The sequence below is a fragment of the Vipera ursinii genome, assembly GCF_947247035.1.
Source record: "Vipera ursinii genome assembly, chromosome: 4".
Taxonomy (NCBI): Eukaryota; Metazoa; Chordata; class Lepidosauria; order Squamata; family Viperidae; genus Vipera; species Vipera ursinii.
The window spans coordinates 34,589,931-34,604,971 of record NC_139514.1 but is presented as its reverse complement, the minus strand read 5'-3'; the positions used below and the strand labels follow the sequence as shown (position 1 = coordinate 34,604,971).

The 15,041-nt window shown below is 34.8% G+C and overlaps 1 protein-coding gene across 8 annotated transcripts in view; it reads left to right on the top strand.

The window, feature by feature from the left end:
• CD47 (CD47 molecule) overlaps positions 1–13,042 on the top strand; it is an 82,886-nt gene extending 69,844 nt beyond the window's left edge. For 4 of the 8 annotated variants that reach the window (XR_014492359.1, XR_014492360.1, XR_014492361.1 and 1 more), the window contains one exon: positions 7,424–13,042. Coding sequence is in view for 5 of the 8 variants with exons in the window: in XM_083361386.1 (XP_083217512.1) it covers positions 7,424–7,435 (12 nt within the window). In the remaining 3 variants the exon portion in view is untranslated. Of the gene's footprint in view, positions 1–292; positions 324–564; positions 794–7,423 lie in introns of those variants that run through there. The other 4 variants (XM_083361385.1, XM_083361383.1, XM_083361384.1 and 1 more) reach the window with 2 other exon arrangements.
• The last annotated feature ends 1,999 nt before the right edge of the window (positions 13,043–15,041 follow it).

Here is a 15,041-nt window from a genome sequence, read left to right as displayed (position 1 = left end):
CTTAAATCTTGCCTTTTGCATGCAGTGCATGAATTTCTGGGATTATGCTTTTTTATGATTATACTTTTTTTTTTGTCTTGCTATTGGATCTCCAATTTCTTATTTGATCCAGTTGATTTGGAAGCACTTGTGCTGATATAAAATCAAGAGGAATGTTAATTGTTTTTGGATTATCGAGAGGTATTTTTTTTAATGGTGCTTTCATTTCTTTCATGTTACATGGAACTATGGCATGCTTGAACTATTCTGTTCTTGCTTGACTAACTACTAACTCTGCTTGCTTTTTCAAAAGATGCAAAAGGAGTGATGTTAGAATGATGATGGTGAGTAGCCATTGTCTGTGTTTTGGATGCATTTTTGTCAATGTGACATAGATATTCTTTTGTTCTACATATTTCTAAAATAGAAGTTGGAATACATGATTTTAGTATTATAGGCGTATCCCAATAAGACATGAACTTTACATTATAACTTATGCTCCTATATTTCACAACCATAGGCCTTGTTTCTTTTCTAATGTGCAACAGCAATATACAGCAAACCATTACTTTTCTTATTTTTCAGAATACTGGCACATATTACACTGGACAATTTTTTCAAAGGGTTTGCTTCCTGAAAATCTTTTGATAATTATGATAGACCCCTTCAGACTGAACACAAATATGATTTCAAAATCATGTAGGAATCCTGAGAAATATTAAACTAACTTTTATTGACTATAATTTATTTAATTGCATAATGTTTCCAACAAACTCCCTGAGTTCAACAGCCTAAAAGTGTATTGTTGCTGATTTTCACTTGTATGCAGTGTCTGATGCATTTCACTGCAGTGTCCAACAATAGTCAGCCAGCATGGATGAATTCCTTGTATGCTGTAAGAAACTCGTCAACCTGCTAAATATAGTTTGGTGCTTTGCAGTTGCCAAGAAAATTCTCAACAACATCCTTGAATGCTTCCCAGGTGATTTCATCTCTCCCACTAGCAGATCTTCAAACTTCAAGGTCTAAGATGAGCAGCACATTTTGACCAACAAAAAGGCTTTTCTTAGCCATCAATTATTCTTGGAAACATCTGTTTCATATAATGAAAACCTTCACCTTCCTTCTTCATTGCTGTCACTTTTTTTCTTTATTCCAAGTTTTATGTGAAGGGGAGGCAAAAATATCTTTATTGAGTTAACAAGTGGTTCATGTATCACATTTTTCTGGCCTGGAACCAAATTCTTTTGGAGTGGCCATTTCTTTTTCATGTAATGTGATTCTTTTGCACAGCTGTCCTATTTGCATATGTAACAACAGTACTTAGTATATCCAAGCTGCATTGCAAGCAGCAGAGAGAATACTTTTAGATATCCACAGATATTCCAGTTGCACTTGGTGTACTGGATATGCTTCAACAACAGTTCCTTGTTTTCATATGTTTCTTTCATGTGTGCAGCATAGCCAGTAGGAATTGAATGATGTACATTGTCATTGTGTAACAAGACAACTTTGAGGCTTAACACTGATGAATCAATAAAGAGATGCCATTCTAGTGGGTCATGCTCACAACCCAAACTGAACAAGTCATCATGTCAGTACAAAAAACAAAGATGTCAGCCAGTGCAAATAAACTTGTTAAATAATCCTGGCAGCTTTGAAAGACAGAAAGCTTTGTACTGGTGATAACAAACACCATTCTAGTGGTTTTGAACCCACTAGTCCTGCTTTTAATCATTTAATTTTGATTGTGTATGAGATGAGGCTCACCAGACAAACACACTTCAAAATCCAGATCGTTGTCATTGTTCCTTCCTGGCTGGTGCATTGCAGCATCTTTGTCTATTTCGTCTAAGCTTCATTTCTGTGATGGCTTCAGTACTCAGAGATTGTTATCATGTAGCACTGGTCTTATGGCTAAAGGCAGATTGGGGTATTTAATTTATTTCTTATTTTTAGCAGAGGAGCCAGTGACGTTAATCAGACAGAAGAAACAGTCTTTCATGTGATCATTCTGTTCTCACTAAATCAATGGGATAGCAAATGACATTGATTTCCAGGTTTGTCTGAGTCAAGGTCTAAGATGAACAGCAGATCTTGCACAACAAATGTGAGGAACCCTCTTGTCTCGCTCACCAATCTCATAACCAGAGCACAGTTCATATGCTTCCTTAACAAGTCCAGTTGTGGTGTTTCTTTGAGGCTTCAGCTGTACTTGCCACAAATGTAAAACATACCACAATTATTCCAACATGAGTGAGACATTTCTGCTATCACCAGTTGTCCTATAGCAAGCCTATAACTGGCTTACTTGTTATGTAAATTACACTGCATAGTTTCTCCATTTCCTTAAAACAATCACATAAAATACATGGAAACAGGACTTACAGTTTTGCACGATAGTGACCAGTTGCAGGCTTGTGGATTCTTTGCACCCCTGCAGCTAATTTCACTTTGCCAGGGGACCCTAAAAGGGTCTAAGTCGTCCTGGAGAGGCAATGAAGAAAAAAGGGTGCTTCAGTGATTCTGGAATGATGGTGGCCATTCCATTTGACTTGGGGAAAGCCTTCTAACCTGACAGGAGCAAGGATGGCCATTGTTGCATTGACCAGCCCAGGCTAATTGCAACCGAAGTCCAAAAGTACTAACCAGCACAACTGTGAACAGCATGCTTGAAACTGGGTGAGGAATTTGATCGTCTCTTTTCTATTTTACATTTAAGTTCCTGGAAAAGGTCCCCAAGAAGCAAAATACCTCCAAAAGGGAAGGAGGGGAATTTCTGCCCCACCCTTATACTAACGGAAGCGACGAATTAATCTTTTTATGGAGGATCAAAATATATGGATTTGAAATAAATATAAACTTAAAACTTAAATCTGGATAAATCTAAAATTGTTTTAATGGTTAAGACTCTCATTTCAGAGATAATTGTTCATTTTGGAAATTGAAAAATAAATAGTTGCTGACACCTAGTGGCAGATGAAGACTATGACAGCTATGACTTTAATATAAGACTTGGCAAAATCTGGGAAAAGCTAATCTATGTCTGTGACCTTCAAAGCTTTAACAACAAAGAACAGCTGTGACAAAAAAGGCAATAATCTGGGCTGTAGACAAAGAGAGAATTATAAATTTCAGGGGAAAAAATCTTTTTTGAACTATTTGGATTACAAATATCTACCTAATTGGGACTCTAAAGCTATTTACAGAGAAAAGAAAGGAAGAGGAAAACTCAAATTCTTGGCTATCATGGATTAGAGACATGTAGAAAGAACATATCAAGAAAACAAAAATACGTCACAGGAGGAGATATACTGCAACTAATTCAAACAACAATGACTTTAAACCACAAAGAAATCCAAAACAACTTTGAAAATATAAATCAATCTATTTTCAAGTTAACTCTACAACAGAAAAATTCCCAGTAAACAACAGAGAAGGAGCAGATAAAACAAATAAATGAATAGAGAATAGAGAATAGAGACTTAAAGATGGAACTTAACAAAACAAGGAAACATGATTTAATCCTAGTGGGGAAAAATTCACAATTGGAAAAAACAACTTATCCCTTAAGACTACAAAATAAATCTGAAGACAAGAAAACAGATTGGATAAAATGGACTGTAGAGATGTCAGGAACATCGGAGAGAAAGGAAATGATAAGAGAAGCGGAGAGAAAGAAAAAGAAAAAGATTTTCAACAAACGTGGAAAGGCAGAAGCCCCGTACAAAGACACTTCACCTGATTTACTTTTTATATCTACAGCAACATTTACAAACATATGGAAAAACTTTTTGATTCAGCAAAATACATGGATTAAGAAAGATACTGGGCAAAGGAATAAGACCAAAGTAGAAATCAAGAAAATAGATGATGGGACTTACCAGAGAAAATACTTAAAAAGAAACATTTGTTTGAATATGATTAAAGAAATAGAAAAGTTTTGGAATATATATATCACTGTAAGAGGGATGAATTCTCTAAATATAATATAGTATGCTTTTTTCCCTTTTTTGTTCTCGATATGAGTAATATAAAAAAGTTGAAATGACTTAGGTAAAGGAAATGTTTTAGATATTTAAATGTGATTGAATTTAAGAAAATTATAATGGATAAAAAATGTTTTGAATAAGAGTTAAAGGACTAGATAGCTAGATGTATTAAATGGAATGTTTAAAGATTAGACGTATTTTTAATTATGGTTAAAAAGAATAAGAAATTTAGGAAGTAAATGCATATTAGCTTAGGAGGGATATGTATTTTAAGTAATATATTATTTTCATGCTTCTTTACTCTTGCTTTTCTTTCTTTTTTTCTGCTTTAATCTATTTCTATTTTGAGAAAATCTTAAAAATCTTAAACCAGTAAGAATATCTAGAATTTGGTGGGACTGTAACAAGATCTATGTTAAGGCAACCAGAATGATTGGATAGAAAAGAAATACTATATTGATGTGATTATTATTTTTAGGAATATTGGGAAAAATATATATTTAATTGTTATGTGTCAAAACAATAAGAATTGTATTAACTCAGTGTTTGCAAAAGAGGATATTTTGGGAAAAGAGGAAATCAACTAAAACTATCATGTGGATTATGGATTATAGAAATCAATTGTTATTGTTTTACAAATGTAACCCAGACAACACACTGTTCACCAGTTATTAAGTGATTTATGTTTAAAAAAAATCAATAAAATATATTACAAAAAAAATAAAATACATGGAAACAGATATCAATAAAATGAGTAGTATCTATGCATGCAAGCTGCTTTCCAGCCTAAGTATGCCTAGGTATGCCCAAACTGTACCTGCTCCAGAAATGTTGTGCAATGTGCCCTGAGCGCATGCCTGGACATGCATGAATTACACAAACATTACACAAATGCAAACAACATTCGTAAACTTAATATATATATGTGGAAATTGCAAAAAGATAAGATTTCTATAAACAATACTTGATAGGTTAAAGTAAGGCTACTTTCAATTAGCAGCCAAAAATCTTAGATATGCCCAAAAGTGTTTAGGAAGCAAAATCTTTGTTGTTCAGTGTTACTTTTGTCACAATTGCTCCAGAAAGCTGCTTATTATTATTATATCCCTGTCCCTCTGGCATATCAAGCAAAACATAATTATCTCCCAAAATGTCTGTAAACTGTTGAACTTCACAACTCCACATAAAAATAATGCTGTAGGGCTTCTGTCTGTTTCTAAGCTAGTGTAAAGAGAATTTTTTCCAAGTTCGTGGAATATATAGGGAATTTGAGGGGAATGGTTCAATATGATGGGGTTTTTATTGCCATTGGGAGCAGAGAAAATTTATGTTCTTATGTTTAATATAAATTCTTAGATACATGTTGAAGTATCCCAGGTCATATCACATTAGATATAATGTTTGATTCACAATGCTACTCCTATCCATGGTCAAGCAACCACTGATGGTCCATGTGGGTACCATAAGTGGCCTCAGAGAGGTGCCAAAATAAAATAATTTTAAAATAGCTAAGATCTCAGTATAGTGCCAAATTGTGCAATTGTGCAAAATTTTGGGTTTTCCCCTCAAAAGGATTTGAAAAGATTTTAGATTTTGCAATTTCCTAAGTTTTAGTATATTTTAATCAATAGAATAACTGTGAAGCTGCTATCTGGGGAAATTCTGCATTTGGCAAAAAATTTGTCCAAAGCTTAAACTATATAATTATTTGTGTGAAATGCACTCTAGTGCTAGCAGATGTTGCAGTGCTGACTGTTACTTCTTGTCATAGTCCTCAAAGTTATTGATAATAATACAGTTGTATGTATAAATGAAAACACTAATAATCCCTCCTCTGCAATATTTTCATTATATTTTTAAAACCTGAAATTATCTCTGACGTGTTATAGCAGGGGTGTCAAACAGCCGGCCTGCGGGCCAAATGCGTCACGCAGAAGCCACATCCACCTCACTGCCGGCAATGGCAAAACTGTCCCGATACGTTGCGCAACGTCACATGAAGTTGCGAGTTTGACATGTTGTCTTATAGCAATGTTTCTCAACTTTAACAACTTTAAGGTGTCTGGTCTTATTAAAGTTGCAAAGGTTGAGAAACACTGTGTACAGCAAATAACGTTATTTATTGTTAGAACAAGGTAACTCTGAATATTATTCCTTTCAAGGCCTATATTTAAAGGGGGAAATGTCAGTAGACTTACTCAACTTTTGAGGAAGTCTGATAACTTATAGGGTTTGGGAGAACAGGTATTTCCAACACATAATCATGAGTGTTGAATGTATATAATGACTGGTAAAGAGGTGAAAGACATATCATAGGGTAAAGAGCCTGGCTGAGTGGTTGTATATGGAATAGGAGCCTTTTACATTTTAACATGTGAGTTGTGGGTTCTACTTGGTATACTCTGCCATTTTGATTATTACATCCAATAACATAAACAGTCGTGTTTGTGAGACAAACCAGTGTACTATGAAAATATGCAGACAAAAAACAAAGATATATAAATTAAAAGGACTTTTTTTTATGTATGTAAGATCTGTGTAACATAGATCCATTTCACTAATTTATAGCTATGAAACTGCAGTGACTCAGGCATGCAGTCTGTAAAATGTATTTTTCTTTAGTGGCTTAGTAATAGCAGAGAATGCCATATTTGCCATCAATCATCTGAAAGGAAAAATAATTGAACAAATGTTCATATTGTGTGTGCAGCATTCCATTCTGACTTGCTACTTACTTCAGATTTCATTGATTTTTATTTTATACTAAAGCCATTACATGGGGATTGAGATTAATTAATCTTTCACTACGGCCTAACTAGTAAGTAATTAGGTCTTATGCAGTCAAGTAGTTAATCAGTGGGATAATGACGACAGTTTCATCAGTTTGTTCCATATGCAAATTTTTATTTTAGATTCAGTCAAAAAATAAATGTATTTACTCAAACTTGGTAACACAATCCTTATTGAATTTTATAGTTAATTTAAATACATTTGGTGAGTCTAAAGAGTCATGCAATAGCGTATATACACATTGTGTTTTAAATTCGTATAATAATCTATTGAGGTTGCTGAATGCTGTCCCTGGAAAATGACAGACATTTAATCTGATAGAAAAAGGAATCTCATGACTAATCATCAGATGCAAAACCCTTCCCTAAATGTAAACAAAGATTCTTTCTTTCTTTTATCATTCAAGATGATCCAGTAGGTTTTTATCTGTCACACATGAAAAATGTATTTAAATAAATGCTGGGGAAACTGAAAATAATTGTGAAACTTTTGTGCAATTTTTACATTCCTATGAAATGATGATGTTATAGTTGTCTTTTCACCTTTCCTTTCATTCTGGAAATATAAAAGTAATTCATGAGCAAGATGTTCAGTGTAGTTGTAAAACGAAAGAAAAGAAGAAAGCTCATATTTTAAATAAGGATTTGTTTTTTATTTTCCAGCACTGGATATGAGGTAATTGAATCCAATTATGGACATGGAAACAAGTGGAGAGAGACTTTTGTTGATACACCGTGGCCTTGAAGATGCACTACTCAAAGAGAAATAAAATCAGGAAATTAGTTGTTTTGCATGTTTGGAAAAGTGCTGTAATGACTCACCTGATGTAACTTTATAGTTGCAGCAGCTGTAGTAATTTTAAAAGAGAAGTAAGTGTATGCACGTGAGGTTCTCCCCCCCCCTTCCCTTCTTTACAGATGGATGAGAGCAAAAACCATGATGCTCTTGGTCCACTTTCTCTTTAGTGCTGCACTTCTCAGAGGATCTTGAAAATGCTGTTTTTCATAGAGACCAAACATCACGAGGGACTACTTTTGGACATCACAATCTTGATACATTGGCTGTCATCACCTCTGGGCCAGAGTTTTTGTTTGTTAGTTTGTTTTTGTTTTGCTTTCAGTTCTGGTATCACAACTGCTTATATGGAATAGCAATCCTCGGCACATCCTTATATTTTAGAAAAAGTGCAGTGCTGAAAGTCTGAACTGGGAGATTGCTCAAAGGTTCTCATTTCCTTCCAGCACAATGTAGTTATTTATTTATTTGCTTATGCTCTTGCCCACACCTTAAAAATTGGTGAACTCCAGCCCCACTTTAGGGGGAAAAAAGTTTAGCTAAGACAGCACTGGGATGTTTGAAGTATCTCAAGGTCACAGAACAGATTTCTAGGGGACCACTTATACCAATATTTGTACTGCATGATAGATTGTATGATTTTCTTTCTTGAATTTTTATTCACTGTTCTCTAAAAACAACTGCATTCCCAATCTATACTGTCATGTGAAAAAAGTAAGTACACCCCATGTAAAGTTTTCTCTAAGATATATATGGATATATATATATATATATATATATATATATATATATATATATATATATAATTTCTTAATTTAAATAATATATAACGGTGACTTAAATGAACTTAAAGAAAAAAAATGACTTGCAATCATTTATTTCACCAAAAAATTAATAGATACACCGTTTTCTTCTATGAAAAAGGTAAAGTACATCTGTGGTAGTGACCCTTTGACAGAAACAACCTCAAGCTGGCATTTTTTTCAATCATTTACTAGTGTCTGACATTGCCTGGGAGGAATTTCCTCCCCTTTTTTAGCAGATTTTTTTCATTTGTGCAATGTTGCATGCACAACCCATTTCAAATCATTCTATAATCTATATCATCTCAATGGGATTTAGATCTGGACTTTGACTTGGCCATTCCAGGATTCATTCTTTCCTTTTTTTCCTTTTTCTTCTTTTTTTCTTTCTTCTTCCTGAGTTTCAGTCTTCTGCAAGATTATTTTCACATTATTTTCAAACACCTTCTCTTACAATGAAGAATTCATAGTGGATTCTGTGATGATGAGCTGCCCAGGTCCTGGGGCTTCAATGGGAGAAAGTCATACTGGAGGTGGTTGATAGATTAACAAAAGATTCCACCCCATCCTACTACCTTCCTCAGTTTCTTTTAAATATAATTGATAATTTGTATTTTTATACTATTTTATTCTTTGTTATATACATGTTTTGTATAGTTTTATTCTTTTAACCTTGTAAGCCACCCAGAATAATCTCATGGTAAGATGAGCAGCAAACAAATTAATTAATTAAATAAATAAATAATAGTACACTGTTGTACTTCGACATCAATAGTGCCAAGAGGTGCCTGTATGTCATACTATTCTGGATCGTAGACTGAGATGCGTTATAGCCCCAATCCAGATACGATAAACTCCATGGAATGGTTTTAAAAAAATATTTATTGATCAGGAATTCTAAGCAGAGACTTACATTTGTTGTAGACACATCTGTTCATGCTCATATTTGTCCATTCACGGAGGTAAAAAGGAATAACTACCCCATCGCAAGGGACGCGGTGGGTTAGGATGCTGAGCTTGTCGATCAGAAGATCGGCAGTTTGGCGGGTCGAATCCCGAGTGTCACGTAGCAGAGTGAGTGCCTGTTACTCGTCCCAGCTTCTGCCAACCTAGCAGTTCGAAAGCACGTAAAAATGCAAGTAGAAAAATAGGGGCCACTACGGTGGGAAGGTAACAGTGTTCTGTGCGCCTTTAGTCATGCCGGCCACATGACCACGGAGATGTCCTCGGACAAGCGCTGGCTCTTTGGCTTTGAAACGGAGATGAGCACCGGCCCCTAGAATTGGAAACGACTAGCACGCATGTGCAGGGGAACCTTTACCCATCGCAATTAGGCATGGTTGCGGCTCTCAGTCGTAGCATGTATGAGGCTTGATTAAACAAAGGCTTTTACAACCTTGGCACGTAGCCAGAACATCCTGTAATAAACTTTGAAGCCCCTCCGAATGACTAGATAAGACATAAAACTGACCAACAACTAGACTACATTTTCCAGAGGCCATCTCTTAAGGAGACAACATTTAACCCCTTAAATGCTAAATGCTCTAACACAGTTCTTAATTCTCAAGCTAGCTATATAATGGACCAGATGACTATATACTGGTCCAGCACACATACAATGAAATTCTGGGGTTCTTAGAAACTTCTTTCAGCATCTTGAATTATGCTGTCAGGCTGAATTTGTGGGAACAGCCTGGTCTAGGTACGTTGGCAGTTATTTAAAGCTGTTCCACTTATATACTAAACAGTAAAATCATTGATGTCTAATTGTTTGGTGATCTTCTAAAAATCCCTTTCCAGACACATTAGCATCTATAACCTTCTTGAGTTGTCTCAGACAATGACCAGAGAGACGGCAGGCTGGGTTCCAAATGTTTTATTTGTTTCAGCTCCGAACGGCTGACAAGCGGAGAAACGCGTCCTTTTATAGCGAACTGTCAACAGTAACAATGAATCGGGAAACCATATTCTCCTGCCTCGAGGGCGGCGACCAATAGCCTGCAGGTAGCTTTGACAGCTCCCGGGCGATTGCGCTTGCACGGCTTCACCGGGGAATCCGCAGCTGGCTGGCTTATCGGCTGAGGGGAGGCGCGTTCCAGGAACCTGCATTCTGATAGCTCGGCTGTCAGCTGGCCGGCTCTGCGCCTGCACAGCCTTTTGACAGCTGTCACTGTCAGAGGCTGCTGCCGGCCTGTGCACGTGCGCGGTTTCTTCCGGCAGCCTTTTGACAGCTGTCATCTGTCATCGGCTGCGCGCATAGGGATTCCCTGGTTGTTCTCGGGACCGGGAGTTTGTCCATATAATGTCAGTATGTAACACTTCTTTATGAATGCCTTATAAGTGTGATGATACCATATACTTCAGCAACAAAGAGCAAATCAAACTGAATCTCTGGGATTTAAATACGAGAGGTTCTTCTCAGTCCTCCAATTATTTTCTAATCATTTGCCATTTTTAGCTTTAAATATTTGAGGTAGTATTAAAAGTAAGGGTGCTCTTACTTTCTCCACTTGTAAAATTTGAATTTATATTTATTTAACTTATGCATTGAACCATAAAATGTAAATGAGGTCTGATATTTGTTGTAAGATATCCCCTTTATCAATATTGTTGAAGTGAAAATGAAATATACTGTATGCATATGGAAATATGTTGAAAAAGTAAAAATAATAAATAGGGTGTACTTACTTTTTGCATGACTGTATTTTGACATTTTTATGATAAAATACACAAAGAAATATATTAAAAGGAACAATTTGTATAAGCTTTATTTATGCCTATATAGTATAAATATAAGTGGATGTGGTCTTAAGTGAGCAAATATTCTTAGTATAACATTCTTTTTTAAAAAAAATAGAAATTAGTTTTTATTCCTAAATAGAAAGTTGATTTTCAACAAATTCAGATGGTCACAAAAGTCCCATTGACCCACTTGCTGTTAGTAAATCTGCTGTATATATTGTAATTCTTTGTGTTTTTTGCTGATCAGTATTGTAGTCCACGTATCTTTTTCTCTTTTCCTCTTCTTTAAAATACTTTTAAATGCAAGGGCCAAGCTGAATATTAGTTGCATAAGTCCCAACTTCTATACTGTTAAATGTACAGTAGTCCTTTAATATTCATAAAGCTAGGAATCAACCTACAGCAGTTTTGATAAATCATCCTTTTCCCCCCTCCCCCATTTTTTTATAGCCTGTGGTCATGCAAACGTATGGTTTGAAATATGTAGTGTTCTCATTTTTACTGCAGGTTGCCAAGCATTCCAGATGAGACTGCAAATTCATTAACTCATATTATGATTTATGTGATTTTGTAAACACTATGCAAGAGGATTCGGGGAGCTGTGTCTCTCTAGTCTTCATGCACTTTAAAGTATTCTGTGATACATTCATTCTACGACAGTGCATAAAAAGGCTTTTTCTGGCCCTCTGTCTCCCTCTCACTGAGAATTCACCTACCATAAATTCATTGCAAAAGCAACTGCTTTATTTAAATAAACATTCTATTTTACCAAGTACAGTAATCCTTGACTTACAACAGTTTGTTTAGTGACCATTCAAAGTTACCATGGCACTGCAAAGAGTGACTTAAGACCATTTGTCACACTTATGACCATGGCAGCATCCCCATGGTCACGTGATTTATGTCCGGCTGCTTTGACAACTGGTTCACATTTATGACAGATGCAATTTCCCAGGGTCACTATGATCACCTCTTGTAACCTTTTGACAAGCAGTCAGTGGGGAAGCCAGATTCACTTAACAACCGTGTTATTAACAACTGCAGTGATTCACTTAATAACAGGCAAGAAAAGTCATAAGATGGGGCAAAGCTCATTTAATAAATTTCTCAGTTCAATTATGGTTGTAAGTCAAATACTACCTGTATTTAATTTTCAGTTACCTCCCTTATGTAAACTCAGATCACTATGCTGAATCTACTCCTATTTGTTTTAATGTTTAGTGGAAATTTGCTCTATTTCCTTATAAGTTTTCAGAACAGACTATTGCTACTTTCCCCCCTTATCAATAAATTGTGTTTCATACCAAAAGGGTATAGTGTTTGTTTTATTTTAATTTAGTTGGATATTTTTCCTAATATATATTCAACATTCCTCCTTTCATCATTGTAGTACAAATGGAAGAAGAAAAAGATGGCAGGGTATAAAAAACCTAGATAGCTAAAACTATTGTATCTCCTACTATTCCATGTATCTCCTACCTTATCTGGATTAACTATTCAGTCTAGCAATTAAAACAAAAACTTCGTGAAAGTTGGCATAAATAAAAGTCCATATTTTTTTATCCAAAGTCATTAAAATACATAGAAGTGTGATGATTAATTCCTTGTTTACGACTAAAATAATTCAGTACTATTGTAAAAAAATTGTATAACATTACCTGTCTGAATTTATTTCAAATCATGCATAAAAAGTAATTTCCTTGTCGTTATGGGCATCAAGACAGAGTTCATGAAAATGAATTATTCCAAATGTAAACTATGATATCCTGTTTGCCACGTCATGAGGAGAATGCTGTTGTGTGTTTTAAGTCATTGAAAGCTTTCTAATGCCATGTATATTAATTTTTCAACTCATGTTATAAAACTTCCTTATTTTTTAAAATTGGTTTTAATTATATGTCCAATGTGGAGTTATGAAAGGAATAAATTTATTTAATTTGATGCTTGTCAGATCGAGCATTTTAATGCAGATCTTTATAATACAATATTTTCTCATGCATTAATTATTTTAAAAACACCCTAAAACAGTAAATAGAAATCTTTTACAACAGCTTTTAATGCAGAGTTACAAAAGCAAATGGACATAAAAATAAACCATCAATCGCTAAGGATGCGGTAACTTATTTGTGTAATAGCCTATATAACTTTGCTATGCTGTGTCCAGGACCTTCATGTTACTGTTCCCCTTTTCTGTTTGGCTGATTCCGTTTTTAATTCATCTATTAACAATATTAAATTGGAAAATTTAGGAGTTCCTTCTCATCAAATGTCTGTGTGGTGTTTTGTTTTGTTTTTTAAAAAAAACATTCATTTTGGGAATAGACAAATCTTTTTGTAAGAGCAGCAATGAAACCACCTACTCTGAGGAGGTGCTTGAGGCTACAAAAGGAACTATGTCAGGATTTACTTCAAAAACAGTATTGTACCAAACTTAATTATTGACTGGTCTCAGCTTTCAAGGAATCAAAAAGTATTATTTTAGTATTCTTCAAGTTTAGAGAATGTTCATGCGATTATTTTGTATTGCAATTTGTCTTTGTGTCCTTCAAGTTATCCCATAGCAGTGCAGATGAAAACTACAAAACTAGCTATAAAATGAAATACGGACATAATCACCGTTAAAAGTTTATATTCCAAAGCATCTAAAATCAATAATGATTGATTATACATTTATTTTCATTTTCAAATTCTTAAAATGTGATTGCAAATGGAAACATTTTAACATGGCATTGAAAATAATGCACCAATCTTGGCATTCCAAAATTTGGGTGCCACTATAGAAAAAGGCCTCCCTTTTATGTATAAATTCAGCACTTTTCTCATCATAGTATCCTTCACATTAAACAATATAAGAACATCCAATGATCTTCATCACTATTAGATTTTGAAATGGGAAGTAATACTTTACAGGAGCTTCTTCTCCCCATGGTTTGCATTACTGTATTTCTATAAACAGAACCAAATTAAGGCAATCAGGTTTACTCTCATTCATCAGCATCCTTCTATATTCCACACCACGTACTTAGGGAAACATTTTGATATTGTATGGCAGAAGAACTGATGGGATCTCCATTTATGTCAGGGACAGGTGATATTTTTAGCCAGGGACATATTTGAAATTTTGAAATTTTCTGTGGAGAGCACATCCACAAAATGACTGCCATGGTGGGGATGGTCCATCACAAAACAACTGACAGAAAGATGAACTAGCTCCATCCTTTTGCTGTTTACCACCCCAGATGACAATTTTTATTCAAAAGACAGTCTGCTATAGCATAGTATCATGTGCCATATCTGGGACATTTTGATACTCCTGCACATCTAATTGTCTCTTATTGAATGTGTCAGTGTAGTAAGATTTTTGTTTCACCCAAACTAGGGAAAATAATGCTATGCCAAATATTTTTTTATTTTCCCCCCCAACCATTTTGTTTTATAATGAACAAATTATTGGTGTATTTTTCCCCAAAGGAAGAAAAATTCTGTAAAATTATCACAGACGGATTGCCAGGGTCTAGCACTTCCCTTAGTTACGACGTTGCAAGTGAGTTTCTTCTCTTTATTGTAGAATCATCATTTCTGGAGTCAGCAAACTCTAGAATTATATCTAAATGGAAGAAGAGTCATGGGATGCTTCAGATCCAGAAGAAGGATGCACCAAGGAGGCAATCTGTAGTTTAATGGAGAATTGTGCAAGTGAAAATAACAGTAACAGCACAGATTTGATCAATTATATAAGCTAAAAAAACACTACCAGAACAAATGCTAAGAAATCTGAGAAGATAGGAAAACAAAAGTCTCCTCAAACTTCAGAAAAACAAGGAAGTAAAAAAGCAAACTTCAGAAAGTGGGAAGAAAGATTTCTACATAATATTAAGGAAAATCTATAGTATCATAGGCTTTACTGTAGGCTATTATATCTTTACATAATTCTAACACA